Source organism: Chrysemys picta, chromosome 6, assembly GCF_011386835.1.
Source record: "Chrysemys picta bellii isolate R12L10 chromosome 6, ASM1138683v2, whole genome shotgun sequence".
In the NCBI taxonomy this organism is placed as follows: Eukaryota; Metazoa; Chordata; order Testudines; family Emydidae; genus Chrysemys; species Chrysemys picta.
The window spans coordinates 105,162,315-105,184,866 of record NC_088796.1 but is presented as its reverse complement, the minus strand read 5'-3'; the positions used below and the strand labels follow the sequence as shown (position 1 = coordinate 105,184,866).

General features: G+C 40.6%; 1 protein-coding gene across 8 annotated transcripts in view; it reads left to right on the top strand.

Annotated features, from left to right (window-relative positions):
• CCDC171 (coiled-coil domain containing 171) overlaps positions 1–22,552 on the top strand; it is a 219,787-nt gene that overhangs the window by 84,665 nt on the left and 112,570 nt on the right. For all 8 annotated transcript variants that reach the window (XR_010588656.1, XM_065549498.1, XM_065549497.1 and 5 more), the window contains 5 exons: positions 2,591–2,791; positions 10,289–10,456; positions 12,510–12,698; positions 18,606–19,110; positions 19,917–20,033. Coding sequence is in view for 7 of the 8 variants with exons in the window: in XM_065549498.1 (XP_065405570.1) it covers positions 2,591–2,791; positions 10,289–10,456; positions 12,510–12,698; positions 18,606–19,110; positions 19,917–20,033 (1,180 nt within the window). In the remaining variant the exon portion in view is untranslated. The remainder of the gene's footprint in view (positions 1–2,590; positions 2,792–10,288; positions 10,457–12,509; positions 12,699–18,605; positions 19,111–19,916; positions 20,034–22,552) is intronic.

Sequence of the window (22,552 nt, the reverse complement as noted above, 5' to 3'; positions counted from 1 at the left end):
TCATCCTCAACATTTTTTTCTGCTAGCTTTTAGTTTTTCATATTTTGTTCTGTATGCATAAAATGTGCATATGAAATTTATCCTCAAATATTTTTAGGCTCAACTATCTGATAATTTTTCATATTTGTCACTTAATTACTCATTCATTTATTTATGAAAATACAATTCAGTTTTAAAATATTCACTTTTCTTTTTCATGTAATGGTCAGATTATTTGCTTCAGAATAACGTTTTCTAGTATTACTGGGGAAAATACAGTGTTTCAGACACATGTTAAAAAACTAACAAACAGGAATGAGAATGTATTAATTCCACAACCTTACTGAGGGGGGATATAAACAGATCAATAGAAAGCTGAGGATGGACCTCTGTTCATCTCAGTGGCTGCACCTGTGGGAAACTTGATCACATACATTTAGATTATGTATATGGATCTCATCTGAAAGCATTTGGAAGGTTTCAGTTACAGAACTGTAAAGTTTAAAGTCATGGTTTGAAATGTGCAAAATTTACAGTGAAGACAGATATCAGTGAAATTATTATGGATATTATGGCCAAATTTTGTGTATAATCCAACCAAATATTAGGTAATCCTGACATTTGGAGAGATCTATAGGCCTAAATTACTGCTAATAAGAAATTGCTGATCTCTAAGCCAAGCACTTCTCATGGATATCTGGAGTTCTGATTTTATAGCCTTTTTCAAATTAGAATTTGTTTTTGTCTTTCTTTTGTAATGTGTCATGTCTGGGTACATCAGTGACCAAGGGACCAAGGAAAGTCCTGAGGTCACTGTTAAACTCTGTCTTCCAGCTGGCAGCGTTTTGTATTACTGCCACGTTTGAGTGTGGCCACTCCCAAAGTTTCTCAAATTCTTTTACTGGAGATGCACTGTTTCATTGTTTCGATTTATTATTGAGAGACTGTGTTAGCATTCATTGGTAGTAACACAGTGGCCTTCCATTTTATGAACTGAACTTGTCTAACGTTAATTAATTTAGATTCAGAACACCCCTGTGAAGTAAAGTGCTACTTTTCTGATTTGAGTAGAAGAAGATACTAATGAACAATAAGGTTCTGTGAGGTGTTGAGTACCAACTTCTCCCCTTGAAGTCATTAGAAGCTGAGACTGCTCAGCACCCTAGAGTATCTGGGCCCAAATGACTTGCCCCGGAATACACAGGAAATTGGTGGCAGACCTGACAATAGAGCCCTGATTTCTGCCTCCTAGACTTTTGCTTCAGCCACAATGCATTTTTTTAAAGCATCCTAAAGATTTTGCAGATTTTTTTTATAATGCAAATGTCTACTCTATATGAGACCTATTCTACCAACTATTTTTTTTCTAATAGGCACTCTTTTTGAGATAGTGAACCAGTTTCTGAGCCTAGTTACATGGTGTAAATCTGTAGAAACTCAATTTAATGTGTAACTCAGCACAGAACCTGGCCTAGTATTTCTTCATGGTAGAGCTTGCTTAAAGAAAGTTGCCCTATTCTTGGATTTGAATATTTTTATTAAGAAATTATATGAAAATACAGTTGTGATGAGTACCTTAGTAAACAACTGATAGTATACTTCACAATTGGGGGAGGGATAGCTCAGTGGTTTGAGCATTGGCCTGCTAAACCCAGGGTTGTGAGTTCAATCCTTGAGGGGGCCACTTGGGGATCTGGGGCAAAATCAGTACTTGGTCCTGCTAGTGAAGGCAGGGGGCTGGACTCGATGACCTTTCAAGGTCCCTTCCAGTTTTAGGAGATGGGATATCTCCATTAATTTTATTTTTTTATTTTTTTTATTTTATTAGACAAAAGTGATTTTATGATCTAAAAATCTATAGGCAAACATTTCAACTAAATGCTTTCAATATTCAGTATTAAGTTGATTTGGTCGTATGAACTTGGTGGTCATGAAAGGTGTCAGATTACCAGCCCTGGAAGTAGAAGTTCTCTGCTCACAGAAGAGGTAGAGCATGTGTGTCTATTCTCGCCTAGCAGACTACCTCTTGCTGTAAAAGTCTTCTGAGGTTTAGTGCTGGTTGGTACATTTGTACCAACTGGTACAATTTCTGATTTCACATTGACCACTAAATATGAAACAAGATGTTAACAGTCCTTGGTTGGTACCAATCTGGGCTGCATTGGAACCAATGATTTACAGAAGAAAAATACTGTATCCTTTTATCAGGGCCACCCAGTTCCTTATATCTATAGGAGGCTGTATCTTTATATTGTCAGATTTTCAACTGAAGGAACACTGTATACTCTCTCTGTAAGGAGACAAACCCAGCCCCAAAAGGAAGGCAGTTGTATTATGAAGACTTTGACCATGGAGATGGATTAAAAAGGGAGAAAAGGAAATAATCCTGTAGGACTCGTCCTTTTGCTCTACACTATTCCCCTATTCCCAGAGGAAAACAGTGTCAAATTTTAATTTCAGTCTATCATTAGAAGTAAGCAGATGGATTATTTTAGGTTGTTTTGAAAATATCTCTCTATCTTTGCTTCCAAGGATACTGAACATTGGCCAAGGTAATGCTGTATGGTGTAAAACTGTTGCCAACCTTTCAGTTTGTGTGTCTATTCTGTAGGAAGCTCAGGATAATCTGGCTGATGCCAATGAAGAGTTAAATCATCTACGCACTAAGTGTGCAGACAGAGAGGCTTTAATAGGCACTTTAAAAATGGAACTGCAGAATGTACTTCACTGCTGGGAGAAAGAGAAAGTCCGTGCCACAGAATCAGAAAATGAAATCCAGAAGCTTACCAGGGTTTACCAGAAGGATACTGAGGTATTACCATAGACGAGATGACTGTCAAAAAGAGCCTTTATTTAATCTTAGCTTTGTACATTTACATACATCAGATGGTTGCTTTATGTCTTAACAGATTTATCTGCAAAATATGATTTTAAGATATGAGAAATTTTGAAATGTGTATTTACCGTCTACAAAATTTTCAAGTGTCTTAATTCTCTTTCATTCCATTTTTATAAAATGAGTTAACAGTTTAACCCTTCTGGTCATTTACATTTTAAAATATCTGTCTCTTAGCAGTTATTGTTCAGGGCAAATGCATTTATTTAAAGAATCATGCCTTGGTACTGTTTTTTTGTTTGTTTGTTTTTGTTTTTTTGTTACTTAGTTGAAAGTAAATATGTACACTTTGTATTTAGAATCTCTTGGTGTTAATTACTGATTCAAATAGCAACCCCTCCCCCCTCCAAAAATAGGTCATTTTGCTCACCCACTACCAAACTAGTGTTTCCTGTGCTTCTTTGGAGTGATTGCACCTGTCCATTCCATTTCAGGTATGTGTGTGCCCAGTGCACCAGGGCCAGAGACTTTCTCTTAGCAGTACTCATTAGGGAAGCACATACATCCTTAGCACTCTTGCACCACTGCACAAGGCTATAAAGGGGAGCTGCTTAGTCCCTCCCTTAATTCCTTCTTATCACCCATGATCGGTAGTTGGAGTGTGTCAGGTTGCAGTCCGAGGTTTCTCCCACTTCATGGATTTTTATCTTTCTCCTGCAAATAGTAGTACTTGTAAGTGTACGTTTTCTTTATTTTCTATTACAACTTTGAGCATCTGATTCCTAGTATACAAAAGGAACTGGTACCAGGATATTTTTCGGTCTCTGGGCTATAAGTCTTGTGCAGCTTCAAAAAATCTGTGCTGGTTAGTGACTCTCATTTCAGGTACCTAAGGTGCCTCAGAGAGGGTCACATTTGAGATCATTGCAAGATCTACAGGACTTCAGATGCCAGACAAAAAAGGACAGAGATGAGACTGCATTACCTCCGTATGGAGGCCACCTGCATCCACCTTCTGAACCTTTCCTCTTGGCGCAGGCCCTGAGTACTTCTACCTCAGTTAGGAGTGCCCTTCATTGCATTGCATCTTATAGTAGGCACCATTCCCCTTCTCTGGTGCTGAAGAAGCACAGAGCATCAGAATAGCATTCCCCAAAGAAGCCAAGTTCCTCTAGAAGTTTGAGGTTCCCTGTACTGTCCACTAATAAGCCACTGGGAGATAGAGTATCATCTGGAAAGAGGTACTCCCTGATACTGATGTCTTCTAATCAAGAATTGTCAGCTCTCAATCATTGAGGATTGTCTACCCCCACTGCAGTTCTGACCCCTTTGATGCAATAACAGCAGCATCATGGAAATATCTTGATATGGAAAACACTGGAATTATATATAGCACCATGGGACCTGTTCTTCCTCTTGATGCTGGATTCTCTAGAAGTGTCTGAGGTTTCTTCACCTGTTCAGGATCACTACCAGGGGTTACTAACGAGAGTAGCTGCCTCGATATTCAGGAGAGTTCCCATAGGCTGGTGGACATACAGGGTTGGCTCTACCTATAAACAGTCAATCTAAAATCTACAAAATATTTGTGGCAAATGCCATCCTCTCTGCCTCAGACAGCTAAGAGGATAGAGAGAAGGTACTATATCCCTTCTCAAGCTATGAACATTTTTACACCCAACCTTCTCCAGGCTCCTTAGTTGTCTTGGCAGTGAATGAAAGAGTGCATCAGGAATGGCCTTCTATCCAAAGGACAAAGATGCAAAGAGACTAGACCTTTTCAGTAGAAAGATTTATTCCACAGCTGGCCTACAGTTTTTTAATGCTAACTAGCAAACCTTACTGGCCAGATACAACTTCTCCTTCTGGGACAATGTAATGAAGTTCTGAGACAAATTGTCAGATGATGCCAGGCAGGAATTCTAGGTTACTTTAGAAGAGGGAAAACTGGTGGCTAGGACCTCTCTGCAAGCTGCCTTTTGATGGGGCAGATTCAGCAGCCAGAGCATGGCATCTACAGTAACGATGTGCAAATGTTCATGGTTTCAATTGTCTGCGCTCCCGCAGGAGGTTCAGCAGACTATCCAGCATCTCCCCTTTGAAGGTCCTACCCTGTTCTCATAGAAGACAGATGATAAGCTCCAGTCTCTAGGATTTACACTCCTTTCCCTCAAAGAAAGCAAATTCTATCCTCAGTCTTTCTAGAGGTACCTGCTTGTCCTGCCTAAACAGCCTGACCACTCCGGAAAAGTGGGGGGGGGGAACCAGAGGAGGAGATGCCCACCATCTCCGTTTTCTTCCACTGCAGGTTCTTTGAGACAGTCTGGAAATCTCCAAGCAGATCATTGTGCCAGTTTCTCCCCCCTCAAAGATTATCCCACTTCCATATGTGCTTGGACCCATATTATTATGGATAGATGGGTTCTAAGTACTTGGGATCAGAGATACACACTGCAGTTTATTTCCAACTCTCCCTCCCATCCCCCTTCCCTATCCATCTCAGGGACCCTCTCACGAGGCTGTCCTCCTCCAGGAGGTCCAGTCTCTCCTTGATTTGGGAGCTATGGAAGAGGTTCCCCCTTTCCATGAAGGGAAAGGTTTCTGTTCACATTACACCTCTACCCCGATATAACGCTGTCCTCAGGAGCCAAAAAATCTTACCGCGTTATAGGTGAAACCGTGTTATATCAAATTTGCTTTGATCCACCGGAGTGCGCAGCCACGGCAGGTCGCGTTATATCTGGGTAGAGGTGTACTTCCTGATTCAAAAGGCAAAAGGAGGTTTCAGAATTATCCTAGACTTGCAAAATTTAAACAACTATATACAAACAAATTTTTTTTCATGGTCAACCTAACCTCCATCATCACCCTGGATCCTGACAACTGGTACACTGCTCTCAATTTGAAGGATGCGTTTCCATGTGGCTATCCATTAAAGCCACAGGAGACTTCGAAGACTTCTGGTCAACAACACCCATTACCAGTTTATGGTCCTGCCCTTAGGCCTGGCTGCTGCCCCATGAGTATTTACAAAATGCATGGTAGTGGTGACTTCATTCTTAAGGAAAGCAGGGATGCAAGTATTTCCTTACTTGAACAACTTGCTGGCAAGCGGTTGATCCAAGCTCCAGTCTATACAGGATCCAATCCCTCTTCAGTGTTCTGAGTCTGTTGATCAATGAGGACAAGTCCATCTACTTCCCAGTTCAGAGCAGTCCTGGATTCTACAGTAGCCTGGATGTTCCTAACTCAAGCCATTTCCACACAATATTAAACTTTTTTCCTCAGATCTCTAAGTCCATACAGTCACAACAGTAAGAAACTGCCTCAGACTACTGGGACACATGGCCATCTGCATGTATGTGTTTCAGCATGCCAGACGTTTCAGAAAGCTGCAGAGCTGATGAAAGTCAGTGTACTCTCTGGCTCATCACCCGTTGGACATGCTGATTTGAGTACCTGCAGGAGTACAAGCCTCATTGGTCTGGTGGATAGGTCCTTCCCTTACCCACATTGACTGTGGTTACAGATGCTTCTTCTGTAAGCTGGGGAGCTCACTTAGGAAACTTACAAACTCAAGGTCTGTGGTCTCATCAAGATTTGGCTGACCACATAAACATGTGGGAATTGTGGGCTATTCATCTGGTCTGTTGGGCTTTTCTCCCTTATGTCAAGGGAGAGCCCCAAGACCTCCTGGACAATACTGGCGATGTACTGTGCGACAGGGAAGGGCCAGATCAGACCATCTCTGTCAAGAGGCGATGTATCTTGGGGAGTTTTGCACTGGTGATACAATACATCCCTAAGCCTCCCATCTTCCTGGTATTCAGAACAGTCTGGCAGATCACCTGAGCAGTTCATTCATCAGAGATCACAAGTTGTCTCTCAGGTTGGATATCGTCAGATTTGTTTTTCAAATGCATGTGGAGGGGTCCCTCACAGAGACCTGTTTGCTGCTCGTCGCAAGAGAAAGTGCCAATTCTTTTGTTCCAGGGCAGGTCACAGGCAGGGCTCTCTGATTGATAAACTGCTGTGTACCTACCCTTCTATTCCACCCCACAATTCTGTGCGGGCAGTCCCCCTTCTTGTGTCCCGGTCATCCACACTGCCAGCAGACAACTGGTCTGGACCCAGTGGGAGCCCCTTGGGTGTCCTCCCGTTTGTTCTCCTCCTGGCCCTTCCCAGGCGGGGTTTCCCTAGGCCTTCTCCATGTCCCTGCTTGGCCATTCCTCTTTCCTGGGGAAGTCCGCCTCTGCATACCCATAAGCTTTATAGCTGACTCAACTGTAATCTGTTGGTGCCTCCTCATCCACACCTTTATGTTCTCAGGGAGACGCTGTAAAAACTGCTTTAGGACAAGTGTGTCCATAATCTCCCCCACTGTCTGGGCATCTGGCCTCAGCCAGTGGGTGGCCCAGTCCATTAACTTTTGGGCAAATGCCTGAAGCCGCAACCCCCCCCGCCCATCCACCTCGCTGACCGGAACTTCTGGCGGTACTTCTCTGCAGACAGCCTCACCTGATACAGGACAGCTGCCTTTACTGCCTCATAATTCCTGGCCTGCTTTTAACTTAGGGCCATGTAGGCTGCTTAGGCTTCACTGACTAGGTAGGGAGCTAATCGCAGAGCCAAGGTTACCCTGTCCTATCCAGCCCCAGTGGCTACCCGCTCAAATGTGCTTAGGAAGGCATCGGGGTCATCTGTCGGGCCCATTTTACACAATCCTAAGCCCGGCGCCCAAATGCCATCCCCTCCCGTGGAACTCACCACTTTCTGCAGGAGCTGTTGTTGAATGCCAGCCAGTTCGCAAATGAAATCCTGCAGGCTTTTCTGCTGCTCTGCCTGCCAGGTGAGCAAGGCCTGTCTCTCTCCAGCTGGTGGGCTTGATGAAAACTCTGCATTGCCTCCTGCACCTCCTCCTGCTGCTTGACCAGCCATTGCAGGGTCTCCTCCATCTCCGGGCCGCCAAACACTTGCTCTGGCGCAGGATCCTGGATAAGCCCCCACATTTAGCAGAGTGCAGCAAGTCCCTCCTGCCTCTGCTTGGTCCACAAAGTCACTCTGAGACCTTGGGATTAGCAACCACTGGTGTAGTTTATTCACAGACTTGTTCCCACCACCGTTTCACCATGTACAGTTGTCCCTTCACTGTCTGCAGGCGGGAGGGAGGGAAGAGCTACCTCCCTGCTTCCACTCCCTGCCTTTTCACATTCTTTCTGCTCTCCCCTCTCCTCGTTTTCTTCCTCTGAGGCTTTTATACAGCCTCAAGCTAATTAGGCGGAAGCTGTTTCTGCTTCCCCAATTAGGGCCAGGTTACCTCTAGCCAGTTCTAATTTATTCCCTAAATAGGAGCTGGGTGACAGAGGGCTGAATCAGCAAACCTTTGCCCAGCACCCTGTCACACTGGACTAGTAGTTCTTAAATCCTTGTTCTGAAATTTACCTCCAATTTGAACTGCTTGTGAGTCACATGGCATGGAATAGACATGTGCAATCAGTTGAAGAAAAACCATTATTAATCTCTTCTGTAACTGTTGTTCTTTGAGATGTGTTGCACACATCCATTCTGCGACCCACCCTCCTTTCCCTCTATATTGGAATTTCTATGCGGGCAGATGGAATTAAGGAGGGTTGGGGGTGGCCTCGCCCCTTTTTTACCATCATGCAGCAGCATGAAAGTCCTAAGGGCTCATGTGCTGCCCCAATAGGTATCACTAAGGGAAAAATCTCTGATTCTGGTTCACTGGGCACGCACAGATCTGAAGTGGAATGGACATGTGCAATGTATCTCGAAGAACAACAGTTACAGAACAGGTTAATACCTGTTTTTTCTTTGTATTAGCTGATTGTGGTATGCTATATGTGGTAATTGCTTCATGAAGCTTTACTTCAAAACCAGATTTCCTCATATGGTTGTTTACTGATCTTAATAATTGCTTCCTTTTAATTTTCTCCACATAAAATAGTTCTGCATTAGCTATATCAATCATATTCTTTATCTCATTGTTCTGCATATTGAGCTCATTACTCCAGCAAATATGGTCACAAATGCCAAACTGAGTAAAAAGGAAACATTCTTTCCACCCTTCTTACAGTCTGGGATTTAAATTGTGTCCACATGAAGCAGTTGGAATTGTTCTACACATCAGATAGTGATTAAAGGAAAGGAAACTAGAAGCCTGACTGTATTGTAAAGTCAGCATGTCTACTTGTGGTTGAGATCAACATGTGTGAGTTGATTCTGGGACTTGGGATTTCTTTTTCTCACCAAAGGGCTGATTATCATGCTTGGTTTATCACAGCCCAAACAAAAAGGAAACAATGGTGACATGGTTAAACTATTCCCAGGGAAGTAGAAGATTAGGTTGTAACATTTTATAGAATGTTTTATTGCTTAAAAATTTTATGAATTACAAACAACAAAATGTACCCAAATGTAGTTGGAAAAGACACAGTAGTAATTGCAGTTGCACTGGAAGTGGGGTTGGGGGAGATGGGGAGAGTCCTTAATACCTTTATGAAGTCTCATGATTTCTTGACTTAGTACCTGATCCAATACCCATTGCTTTCAGTGGGCATTGTTCCATTGGTTAAATGGGCTTTGGATCAGAGCCCTATTTGTGGTGTTGGAACCATCTTTGATTTGTCTTAATTTTAAATTGCTAGACTTCATAGATGGACTAAATAGATGCACAAACAGATTCTGATCTCTCTGGTGTGAATAAGTACTAACACTACTGAAGTCAATTCAGTATGCTATAGTGTAAAATCCAATGTAAATGAGATCAGGATCAGGCTTGTAGAGTTTAACTGATGCTCATAAAACTGTTTTGTACAGTTAGGTGTTCACATATAATCCATGTAAAGAACAAACATCAAATTAAATTATTTTAAAAATGTGCTTCTGTTTTAAAAATAATCTAATTTGGCGTTTGTATAATCAAATTTTTTGCTGCCATGCTAATTAACTTTTTTGTTACTATATACTGTATATGTTATGTTATGCTATATACTGGAAGCAGGTATAATTTGTACAGAACTTCAATCCAGTAGAATAAGTGTGTGTGGTGGTGGAGAGAGATTTTAAACATTAGCTACCTGTAAAATGACACAATAATTTCATATACTTAGTTAAAGAAATGAAGGAATCAATTCTGCAAATATTTATTACAGGTCATGGTATTTACTATCATGAGGATTGTAGGGCAATATGTATTTATACATTATATCTAGTTAAACTCAGTTTACAAAATCTTTTTCTCTTCTGATTTTGTTAATGCATTTGGACACATATTAAGAATGGTTCTATTGAAATTGAAAAAGAATTTCAGAATGAGTAATTCTGTCTTTTCAGATGTGTACAGAAAACACAAGACTTGTGTGCATGATCTATCTCTATAGAGTCTAATATTAGAGTCTAGAGCTAGTCTAATATTTATATACAACAGTTATTTTTTCTTTTTGTGTCTCACAGGAGAAGCTAACCTTCCTCCATACTTTATATCAGCATTTGGTAGCAGGCTGTGTGCTTATAAAACAACCAGAAGGCATCCTGGATAAATTCTCCTGGCCTGAGCTTTGTGCAATCTTGCAGGAGAATGTTGATGCCCTGATCTTAGACCTCAGCAGGGCTAATGAGAAGGTAACTGTCCTCAGGCGCCAGATACCTCTATTAAATTCAGTGACATTTGTCCACATCACAGTATCATTAAAAGGGACTGACATTCATCTTATTTCAAAAAGAATTTGGATGTTAATAATTCAATACCAGTAATTATGGCTTGTCTACAACTCAGTTTGATGCCATTGCTGTGGGCATGTAAATGTGACTGAAGTCTGTATGAAGTCTCTAAGCTCCACTTTCTGTGCAGGACATGCTAATACTACTAGCCAGTATTAGCCACAGGGACCTAATTAAAAGAAAATAAATTAATCTTACTGATGAAGCAATTCAAAGAACTTAGTCATTTATACTAATAAACCAACTCTTTATCTTAGCATAAAAGAGAAACAACATACAGTAGCATCATCTTAAAACCATTTGCTTGTGAATCAAAGTCCTGTTTTTAAAAAAATGTAATTATTTGGTTATGGCATTTATAGTCTGAAATATAATTCATTTAGAACCAACATTATGAATTTGAAAACTATAAAAAAAATTGTTTTGGGGGGGACGCAGAATACTTTTATGGGTGATTTCATAAGGCTAAGTCTGTTTAAAAAAACCACATTTTTCAGAAATCTATTTTGTTACAATAAATTAAACTGGCTCAGCAGACTAACATATGCTGCTCCTAAGGATTTCCATTCATGTTCTGGCTCCATTGATCGGGTCAGCACTATGTTTCTGTGGTCTAGAAGAAAGATTCCAGATCTTGGCTATGCTGACATTTGCTCTTGAGGGACAAGAAGGGGAAAACTTTCATGAGTTTCTCATGTGTTGGAGTTATGAACACTCTCTTGGCTCAAGTTCAAGAACAGGGTTGCTTACAGTTAATCATTTTGACTCCGCCACTATTAGTAAATATCCCAGCAGTCAATGGAAAACATTAACAGGGTTTGGTTAGACAAAGATGTGGATCATGCAAATTAGACGTGGAGGAAACACCTCCGTTGTCCTTTCAGAGGAAAGAGAACAACAACAAAATTACTGGTAGTTTTTAAGTACAGACGCCCCCCGGGTTACGCAAACCCAACTTACACAAATCCGCACTTACGGAAAAAGTTCCCTAAGCTAGAAATAGGAGGTTGTTTGTTTTTTACAAAATTTGTTTGCGTAATTGTCGGGTATATGTTTCTGACTCTCACAAAATTCGAGTTATGCATAAGTCGGGGAGTGTCTGTACAGTAGCTGAGATGGGTCAGCAAGGTTTTCAGTGATATTTCAGGCACATCAGCTTCTTAGAATTTAACAGTCTGTGTTGTCTGCTGCATTATAACTGCTCATCTCTTAACAGAGATTTTTCACCTGCAGTTCTGTACAATGCATAAAAAATACTATTGACCATATGTTTAGATTCAGTACTGAAAAATGCAGGCATGCTTATTTGAGATACATTCTTAAATGAAAACACAGTTCCATTTAGCTTTAATAGAAGTTGCATGGCTAAAGCATTGATCGCTAAGTTATACCCCTTAATCTGCTCATTGAAATGCATCATAAAATTAACAAGCTTGCCTGTGAAAAGAGGCATCAAGTGTACAGTAAAGATCTCTTAAATTGTTTTAATACTCAGAAAATACAAGTAATGCTTTGGTTTTCAAATAAAATATTACATAAAAATGCAACCTCTGCTTTTCATTATCACTTAACTTGCTGTATGATATATTGTGCTAGGATTATTAATTATATAGCACCATAAATGTTCTCTGCACATTTCAAAACAAATAAGATAAGGTTCCTGTCCAGAAGAATTCTGACACAGACCCAAATGAAACCTGGGCATCTGTTCAGCTACAGGAGTGTATAGAGATGACAACATTGATGAGATCACCATAGGTTGGATTTTTTGGAAGAAGTGGGGTTTAAAGACAGATATGAAGTAGGAGATCTATGACTTTTTACTTCTGTGCTGTCTGAAGAAAATGCAATCAAGGTCTTCTGCCAAAAGAATCTCTCATTAAAGTAGGATTTAAAACAAACGCAAAGGAGCATTTTTGTTTAATAAATCTTTTTTAAAATTCCTATGATGCAGATATCTCATCTAGAATATATTTGCAAGAACAAGTCTGATACCATGAGGGAACTTCAACAGACCCAGGAAGACACTTTTAACAAAGTGGCTGAGCAGATGAAAGCACAGGAAAGCTGTTGGCAGAAACAGAAAAAGGAGTTGGAGCAGCAGTACTCTGGACTCCTTGGGGAAGTTCATGCAAGGGCACAGGTACTGTACTTGTTCCAGAAAGCTCTAAACGTCTAAATTTTTTCTTTAAATATTTAGTATATTATTTCAGTATTTCGAGTTCCAAACCAGTTTAAAGTTGCTTAGGAATTTGATATATATTTTTTTATATTAAGTATTCTTTTACTATTAACTTTTACTTACTTTAGGAAATGAATGACTTTCTGGTAAAACATTCCTGAAATGCATTGCTTAATTAGATCCTGCAGTTGGATTTCCCCTTTTTTTTTTTTTTTTTTTTTTTTTGGAAGAGGTTAAAGCTATACGGTGAAAAAATAGATTTCTTTGTTGAATTACATAGAGCCACAGTTGTTTTTTCCAATATGATCCCCCTTCCCCCCACTTTCTGAGAGTTTGTAGAATAACAGTGATTTGAATTCACTGTGGAATGAAATTAAGTATATAAATTCTGAACCCAAGAGCAAATTAGTAGTAGCGGTAACAATGTTAAACAGTGTAATAGTCCCCTTTGTTTCAGGCACTACAGTGAAACCAATAACTGTGACTTGAGTTATATTCACTGTACTTGAAGTTTAGTGTTTTTATGAAAGGTTGTAGACTGCCAGCTCTGGAAACTCAAGTTCTCTCTCGGCAAATAAAAGCTACACATGCTGACCTGCCAGTGTGCCTCAACCCTCACCAGGATGGTCCACTTCATGTTGAGAAGATGGTTCTTTGCTCTTTTAGCTTTTTTCTTCTGTATTGCGACTGAAGTGTTAGTTTCCCCCCCGCCCTTTTCTTTACCAACTTGGATGGGACTCAATTCAATTACTTATAGGTAGAGATCCCTATATCTCAGTGCCAATGCAGTCCCTGTCTCCCTGCTCTCAACTGTCCTGCTGATGTGGTATGATTGAAAGGAGACCTGATTAATTGAACTTTTCTTAGAGGGAGTTCAGCTTTCAAAAGTTTGGGAAATGCTGTGTTATGCCAAATTCAGGATGACCTCTTCAATTTATGAACAGGACCCTACCAAATTCATTGCAATGAAAAACGCGTCGCAGACCATAAAATCTGGTCTCCCCTGTGGAATCTGGTCTTTTGTGTGCTTTTACCCAGCGCTACACAGATTTCATGGGGAAGCCCAGGGTTTCTCAAATTGGGAGTCCTGACCCAAAGGGAGTTGCAGGAGGGTCACAAGGTTATTTTAGGGGGGGGTTGTGGTATTGCCACCCTTACTTCTATGCTGCCTTTAGAGATGGGTGGCTGGAGAGCAGCAGCTGTTGGCCAGGCACCCAGCTCTAAAGGCAGCGCCCCACCAGCAGCAGCACAGAAGTAAGGGTGGCAATACCATACCATATTGCCATTACTTCTACACTGCTGCCTTCAGAGCTGGGTGGCCGGAGAGTGGCGGTTGCTGACTCAGGGCCCAGCTCTGCAGGCAGCAGCACAGAAGAAAGGGTGGCAATACCATACCATGTCATCCTTTCTTCTGTGCTGCTGCTGGCGGTGGCTCTGCCTTCAGAGCTGGGCTCCCAGCCAGCAGCCGCCGCTCTCCAGCTGCCCAGCTCTGAAGGCAGCGCCACCACCAGCAGCGCAGAAGTAAGGGTAGCAGTACCACAACCCCTTCACAATAACCTTCAAACCCCCTCCCCCCCGCCACTCCTTTTGTGGGTCAGGACCCCTACAATTACAACACTGTGAAATTTCAGGTTTAAATAGCTGAAATAATGAAATTTACTACTTTTAAAATCCTATGACTGTGAAATTGACCAAAATGGATTGTGAATTTGGTAGGGCCCTATTTATGAATGAGCAGGACAAGAGGTAAATGCAGGGTGTGAATTCTTGTTCCTGAGCACAGGGTGCCTGTTTTTCCTTCTACTCCATTCTGTGTAGTCACACCTGTCTGGAGTGGGTTTAAATCTCTATCATAGCAGAATGGTTGCTTATTTTACACACACTTTGCGCAGATATAAATGACTACAAGGTGCAAGGCAGCAGAGAACCAGGCCATGGTCTACACTCCTCAGGGTTCTCCATGATTGTATCCTTGGACATTGACAATGCGGGGTTGCTCTTAGCCCTGTTTTTGCACCATTGCTTTTGCATTTTTAGGGAAATTGGTGCTGGACCTGAATTTGACCCAACATGTTTGGGAATCAGGCCTTTTTAAATATGATTTTATATATATATTCTACTGTGTATCTCAGTGATGAATGCTAGACTCTTAACATTTTCTTTCGCATGGAGAAAAATGACTGTTTTGATTTATTTTTTCAAGTAAAGAAATAAACACTGTTAAGTAGTAATGGCACAAAATGAGAATACTGCTAACACCAGCAGAAAAATATTATAATATTTTACACTTGTATAGTGTCTTCCACCCCAGGATCTTAAAGTGCCTTACAAACATTAATGAATTAAGCCTTGCAAGACCGCTTTGAGATAGGAAATTATTATTAAGCTCATTTGATATTCACCCTGCATCCTTCCAGACATTCACTGCTGAAGATTGTTTAAAAGTTTAAATAAGGGACTTACAAGCTGTGTTTAATTTTGCAGGCAGTCATCAGTATTAGTATATAACATTGCGAACTGTCTCTGCACAGAGGTACACCTTGGAAATCTTTTGATGAGGTCATCAGATTAATTGACAGCTGTGGCTGTATAGCAACATGAGTAATGCTACTTTGAGACGTTTGGATGGTTAGTATTGCATTGGTGCAGGAAGCCTTCCAAAGTGCAATGTAAGATTTCAATAACTGGCTTTTTAAAATATAACAGTGCAATTTGGAAGATTCGTGCCAGTATTGTAATGAACACCTGGCAGTGCTGCTGTCCTCATCCTGTAGCATTCTGGGCCCCTGATCCCAATTGGGATCTTTGGATGCCGCTAGATAATACTCTACAACTGTTGCTCTCAGTTAATTAGATGACGTAAGCAGAAAGCAGGTTAGGGTTGCCAACTTTCTACTCACACAAAACTGAAAACCCTTGTCTTGCCTCCTGCCCCACCCCTCATCCAAAGCCCCGCCCCTGCCCCGCCCCTTCTCCGAGGCCCCAGCCGTGCTCACTCCATCCCCTCTCCCTCTGGTGCTCGCTTTCCCCACCCTCACTTACTTGCTCATTTTCACCGGGCTGGGGCAGGGGGTTGGAGTGCGGAAGGGGGTGAGGGCTCTGGGGTGGGGCCAGGGATGAGGGGTTTGGGGTGCAGGAGGGTGATCTGGGCTGGGAGGGGGAGCCGAGGGGTTCGGAGTATGGTAGGGGGCTCCAGGCTGAGGCAGGGGGTTGCGGTGTGGGAAGGGGTATGGGCTCTGGGCTGGGGATGCGGGTTCTGGGGTGGGGCCAGAAATTAGGAGTTCAGGTTGTGGGAGGGGGCTCCAGGTTGGGGAAGGGGGTTGTGTACAGGAGAGGGTGAGGGTTCTGGCTGGGGGATGCAGGGGCCAGCGATGAGGGACTTGGGGTATAGGAGGGTGCTCTGGGCTGGGACCGAGGGGTTCAGAGGGTGGGAGGGGGATTGGGGATTGGGGTGCTGGAGGGGGTCAGGGGTGCAGGCTCCGGGTGATGCTTACCTCAAGCAGCTCCCAGAAGCAGCAGCATGTGCCCCCTCTGGCTCCTATGCAGAGGCGTGGACAGGCGGCTCTACACGCTGCCCCATCACAGGCGTCACCCCCGCAGCTCTAATTGGCCATGGTTCCTGGCCAATGGGAGCGGTGGGGGCAGCGCCTGTGGATGGGACCGCGCACAGAGACCCCTGGTTGCCCCTAGGTGTAGGAGCTGGAGCAGGGACATGCCACTGCTTCTGGGAGCCGCACGGAGCCACAACAGGCAGCCTTAGCCCCGCTGTGCCGTGGACCGGATTTTTAATGGCCCGGTGAGTGGTTCTGACTGGACCCACCAGGGTCCCTTTTCAACCAGGCGTTCCAATAAAAAACCGGACACCTGGCAACCCTAAAGAAGGGTCAGTGTTCTTCTGTGGAGCAGAACCTCTCAAAGTGGCCTTGTGACAGAGTTCTAGTAAACAGGGATGGCTGTAGATGTGTTAGAGGATGCCTGAGGCTCCTCATTGGCAGCTGGACTTAAAATGAATGTAACTTCCAGTGCTTTTGTGGGAAGAGTAAGGTCCTCCATTCTGATGTTCATAGGGTCACCTCTGACCTTGAACAGGGTCTGCCAATAAATTCCTTCAATCTAAAATTAAAATATATATTTGGAAATGTCTGTTTTGAGAAACCTAATGAATATGTGGAATGTAGTCCCTTGTCTCAGACATGTCATTTCCAGAATGTGTGCAGACTTGTAGAAAATATCCTGTGATTTCCTAATATCCATTACAGTAAGTAATTAACTGTTTTTGCTTTTTTTGTTGTTTTTTTCACCATTTTAGTGGGCTTCACTAAAACTAATATATGTTATGGATTTAGATGCATTGATATCCACGAATATATTGGAATAGAAACAAAAACCTAAAGCTATTAACAAAAAGAGGAATGTTAATTTCAGCTCTTTTAGAAATATAACAAGGTTTGCAAAATAGGAAAGGAAAAAAATCCTCTAGAGAGAGAAAATATTTCCTTGTTGATTTGGCACGTTTTATTAAGAAGCATGATTTTTACAGAAGAAGCAGGACTTCGCTATATTGTAATTGTATCAAAAGTCACTTATGTAAGATATAAAAATAAAATAGTTTGAAATACAGTGAAACCTTTTGAAGTCCAAGTGTCATTAAGTCTCTAGTTTGCAATCTGTCTTCTTGCCAACATAAAGGATAAGGACCCAGCAAGAAATAGGATAAAATAGCGTTCTACTCTCCAGGGGAGTGTCTAATTTTTGTTAATGAACTTGAAGTTCACAGAGTTCTTTAACCCAGTAAGGCATCCCTCAAAGCTCATACGCTCCAGGAAGTCAGCCCGCCGCTCTTAAAGGAGCTAAACCTGCTATTTCTCTCAAAAAAATGTAATTTTAAGTTTCTAAGAAGATGTTAGAAACAATGTAGAGTAAGAGAAAAACAATTAAAAATCATTGTAAAAGTGAAAACAGATGTAGCTTCATTTTTAAACCTGTGTTTATGGTTAAAGAATAAATTATATATTTCTACAATATATTTGAAAGGTTTAAGGTTTTGTTCATTTTCTCATCTTGAAGATTTTTAAAAATAAGCATTAAACAGAGTACACAATGCCAGTGCTGGTATTTCATAGACCTATAGGGATTGCACTTTAAATGTGCTTACTTAAATGCTGGCCTGTCAGCTCTGAGGGTTAGGAACCATAAATTGATTTCCAAATCCAAATTACCTTTTTAGTGCCTTCCCGACACACTATCAGATAGTATTTGGTTCTTGCAGAACAAGCCCTGTAAATAATGCAGTAGTCCCAAAAGACTTTGTAGATGAAAAAAACTTCCTTTTAAAGTAGAATACTGATGCAATAAATCCTGTAAATTAAATTATGAAATTAATCCACTTAATGCATTTCTACATAGTAGAAATACTAAAATAAGTGTTTCTTTTAATTTAATTTGTCTTTTACTTTGAAGAGCAACATAGTTGTTTCTAAAAATTGGACCTGGTGTTGCTTGCAGATAAGCTGATTGAGGATACTATGCTATCTTCTATCACAATAACGAGAATTAAAAATTGGAGTCCGTATTCTTGTTGGAGAAGCATGGTAAATCATTGCTATAACACTGTTGTGCTTCCATAGTTACTGAATGATTGTCCTCCAAAGATAGAGAAAAGTTAAATTAATTCTGTTGACATACCTGAATATGATGATTTCTATTATGATTCTTTTATTTAAATCACTGCCATATTTGATCTGAACAGAAGAGAAATAAATGGAATAAATAAGCCTTTTCTTTTAGCTTTAGTTAGTGGAGAGTTCAGTAGATATTTCTCTATTTTAAAAATTATGCTCTAGTTTAAATCCACTTTTGTCTTTACAGAAATATCAAGAAATTGCAGAAAAAGCCAAGGAAAGATGTTCTGTCATTGAAAAAGCACGAGAGCAGTTGGTCCATGAAAATTCACAATTGAAAAGTATATTAATGCAGACACAAAAGGAACATACATCTCTGCTGGCTGCCTGTGCACTAATGGGTGGTGCCTTATATCCTCTATACAGCCGATTATGTGCCTTGTCTACACAAAGAGACTTTCTCCAGGATCAGGTCCACACCTATGAAGTACTCAAACAGGAAATTAGGACTCTGGTCTGTGCTTTGTCTGATGTAGAGGAAAAGAGGCAAGATGAAGTGAAGATAAAGAAAAAGCGTTTCAAAGGCATGATACATGTATTCCGGAAAGGTGTTATTGCAGTTCTGGCAGCACACAGACTTCAAATTTTGGGACAGTCAAGTAGCTCTCTTTTCTCCTGGGTAGATGGTTTCAAAGAAGGCATAGGAATCCTAGTTTGCATAGGAGAGGCCAAGGGGAAACACAATCTGTCAAGTAAGATAATTGATTTGTTCTTTTATAATGTTATATCAGATTGCACTGTTGGTGCTTAACTTATTATTTATTATTTGTTTATTTATTTAATAATAATGCGTAAAGACAAATATAGTGCTGACTTGACTTGAAAAAATATTTTTTTGCACATATTGAATGTGAGGCTCCCCCAAATACAAATATTTTCTGTTTATTGAATAGTGAAAAATAAGGTGGTGCTGTGTGTGTGTGTGTGTGTGTGTGTGTAATATCATCAGATATCTGTGATAGATTTATATTACCTTTCCAGAAAAAGAGGTTGCAAACATTTCAGTATTATGCTACCTGGTTCACTGCCCTGTAAAGTCTCCAAACAAATGGAGATCCAGAGAAAAGGTCCTGATTAAAAAGCCAAAGTGCTAATCTACATTATGTGTATTTCATACTAAAAATAAAATATTAGTATGGGATTATTAAATCTTCATTTGCAGAGTATAGTAACTGTAAAAACATTTGTAACATTTATAGTAACTGTAAAAACGTACGTTTACTGTAGTATGAAGGTAAACAAAAACACATTTACTCATTTTATGGTTTCTCTGAGTAAGAGGAAGTGATAAACAAAAGAACAAATAATTATTTTCCCATTTAACAGCTGAAGGTGGCATAGTGCATGTGAACACCATCTAAAATGTCTTGAAAGAAAAGTAGAATCCTGGCATGAATTTTGTGTAAACTTTATTTTGATCCGTTTCTTAAACAACTGAAGATTATAGTGTACCTTATAGCTCATATAATGTTACTTTTTATTACATTTTGTTTCACAGAACACCAAAAGGAACAAATCCATTGTCTTCAAGCACTCAACTGGTTTACTAGTTCTGACCTTCTTGCTGCAATAATCAGTTCGGTGGCTGAATTACAGGAAGTTGTTAGCAAAACAGGTAATTGTTAAATACCCTGTTTCCCCGAAAATAAGACATCCTCCGAAAATAAGGCCTACTTACAGTTTTGCCTCTCGTTGTAATATAAGGCATCCCCCCGATAATAAGACCTCCCCGATAATAAGGCATCCACCGATAATAAGGCATTTTTCATTTCTGAAAAATAAGACATCCCCTGAAAATAAGACCTAGCGCATCTTTGGGAGCAAAAATTAATATAAGACACTGTCTTATTTTCGGGGAAACAGGGTATATTGTTATAGTATATAAAAAGTGGTATGAGAATATAAAAAGTGGTATGTTATGTGATTTCCTATTTGAGGATTTTATATCTTCAAATGTCTTCTCTCCTGGCTCAAATTTCTGGAGGTGGAAAGTTGTTTGGGGAGTCTAATTTTCTTCATCTTTATCGGTAGTTGTACTTGTGTTTTTCGTTTTGGATACTTTTGCATATACATATCCACACCACACACACATGCTCACATGTGGTAGGTAGTACGTAAATCGCTGCCCGACATACCTTTACCTGATTTCCAGCATGGGTTGCAAAATATATCCTTTTGTTCTTTCCCTCCATGTTCTTACAATTTTCCTACGTCTCTCTCTATTTAGTGGTTTTCTTATTTAGTGATGTATAGATCATCATCTTTGTTGTTGTTTATTGTAACTCTCCTAAGGTCCCAATCAGGATTAGGGCCCTATTATGCTGTATAAACAGCATCTGTAACTACTAGCATGACAGATTGCATTGACTTCTAGAGAGTGGTAAACAAATATTTGATTCCCTAAAACCTGATACATCTGACCATAAAGGGAAATTAAAGCTTAGCCATTTTAAGGAACCATATCTGGATAGTGATTGCCTCCGTCTTCCAATTCAAGATTCATAAAACTTTCGTTTAACTTTTCTGTAAATCTAGCCCAGCGCGGTCAGCCCTATTCAGATTAGGAATACCTAGTAGTTTTGAAATTCTTGCTGTAACATTAAAGAGAGAACCACTTTTTCTAATATTAGTGAGGTACCAGTGCATGAGACTCACAAGCAGTAGCTTGCTGCTTTGGGAGATGCTCTCAACTGCACTAAATATTTGTTAATTAAAAATGATTGTAAGACAACTCTTTAAATCTCTTTAATTGTAGAATGGTCAAAACCAGCCAACGTTTACTACTGGCCTATTCAGAGAAACTAATCTTGTGTATAGAAAGCCAGTAATTCCTGAGTTCAATCCCACCTCTTCTACTGACTCAGAGTGTGGCTTTGGGCAAGTTATTTCACCTTCCTACTTGTGCCTCATCTATCTGTGTACATGGGAATAATAACATTTCACAGCCTCATAAGAGGGTTCTGAAAATTAATTTGATTGTATGTAAACTACTTTTAAGAAGTTTTAGATCTAGCCTGATAGTCTGGGAGCAAATCTCACTACGTGGACAGCTAGCTATAAAAAGGTCATTTGAATTGTAAAAATCTACAGAATCATAATTTCAATGGTGTTCACCCTCTGTGGTGTGGCAAGAGGGGACTTTCTGCCTACCCAGCCCCAGGTCTTCTGGTTGGTGGACATTTTGATGATACATCATTGGAAATGAGTCAAGTTAGGTATTATCCAAAAGCCCCGTCTCCCATGACCAAAATGGTACCAAACATGACAAACTTGAAACAATTATGAAGAGAAATGAGAAAATGTTTAAAAATCAGGTTTTTTTTAAATTATACTTGAAAACAGAGATGCATTGCTTACATTAAAAAAAAGACATTGATCTTTGGTAATCCTAGGTAAGTTACCATTAACATATAGGACTGAAAACATTTATTCATCAAAGTCATCATAACTGTTGTCTCTATCTAGGGCACCAAACCACAGCTAGACATATTGTCACGCTGATCCTCATTGGCGCTCCAGGAGCACATCTTTGTACAAGGCAGGTTGCTGGCCAAATATTTTCAGGGTGATGAGCATCTGGTCTTTGCACAAAAACATTTGATTGGCTAAAGGATTGATTTGGGAGCTCATGGTATTTCACACAACTGGTGTGATTGGTCCATCCTCCCAGACCCATCCATGCTCAACAGGGGAAGGTAGGCTTGAATGTGCTCAATCATTCCTGAGCCATTCCATTGCTTGACAGTTTTCTCTCTTGATAGCAGGTATAAATGCCCCCCTTGGTGGTGGTAATTTTTTCTGTCTGCTTCTTGGAAAATATCCACCAGCATGCCTCTGCAAGTATCTTAATGTTGTCTTCTAATGATGAACTCTCCATATGAATGTCTCCAATGCATTTGTGACCTCATCAGTGACTATCTCAGCCATTCCAAGCACCTTCAGAGTGAGGAAATAGTCTTTAGAAGCTGAATCAAATGCCTTCCAGTAAGATAATTTGGCCTTTTCAGACAACATTCCAGCAGTGTCACATTCTGAACAGGGGTGCTGGAACAGTTTGTATAGTGGGAGAGTGCTGAGAGCCATTGAACCAAACTGTAAACCCTGTATATAATGGAAACCACTTCAAGCCAGGGG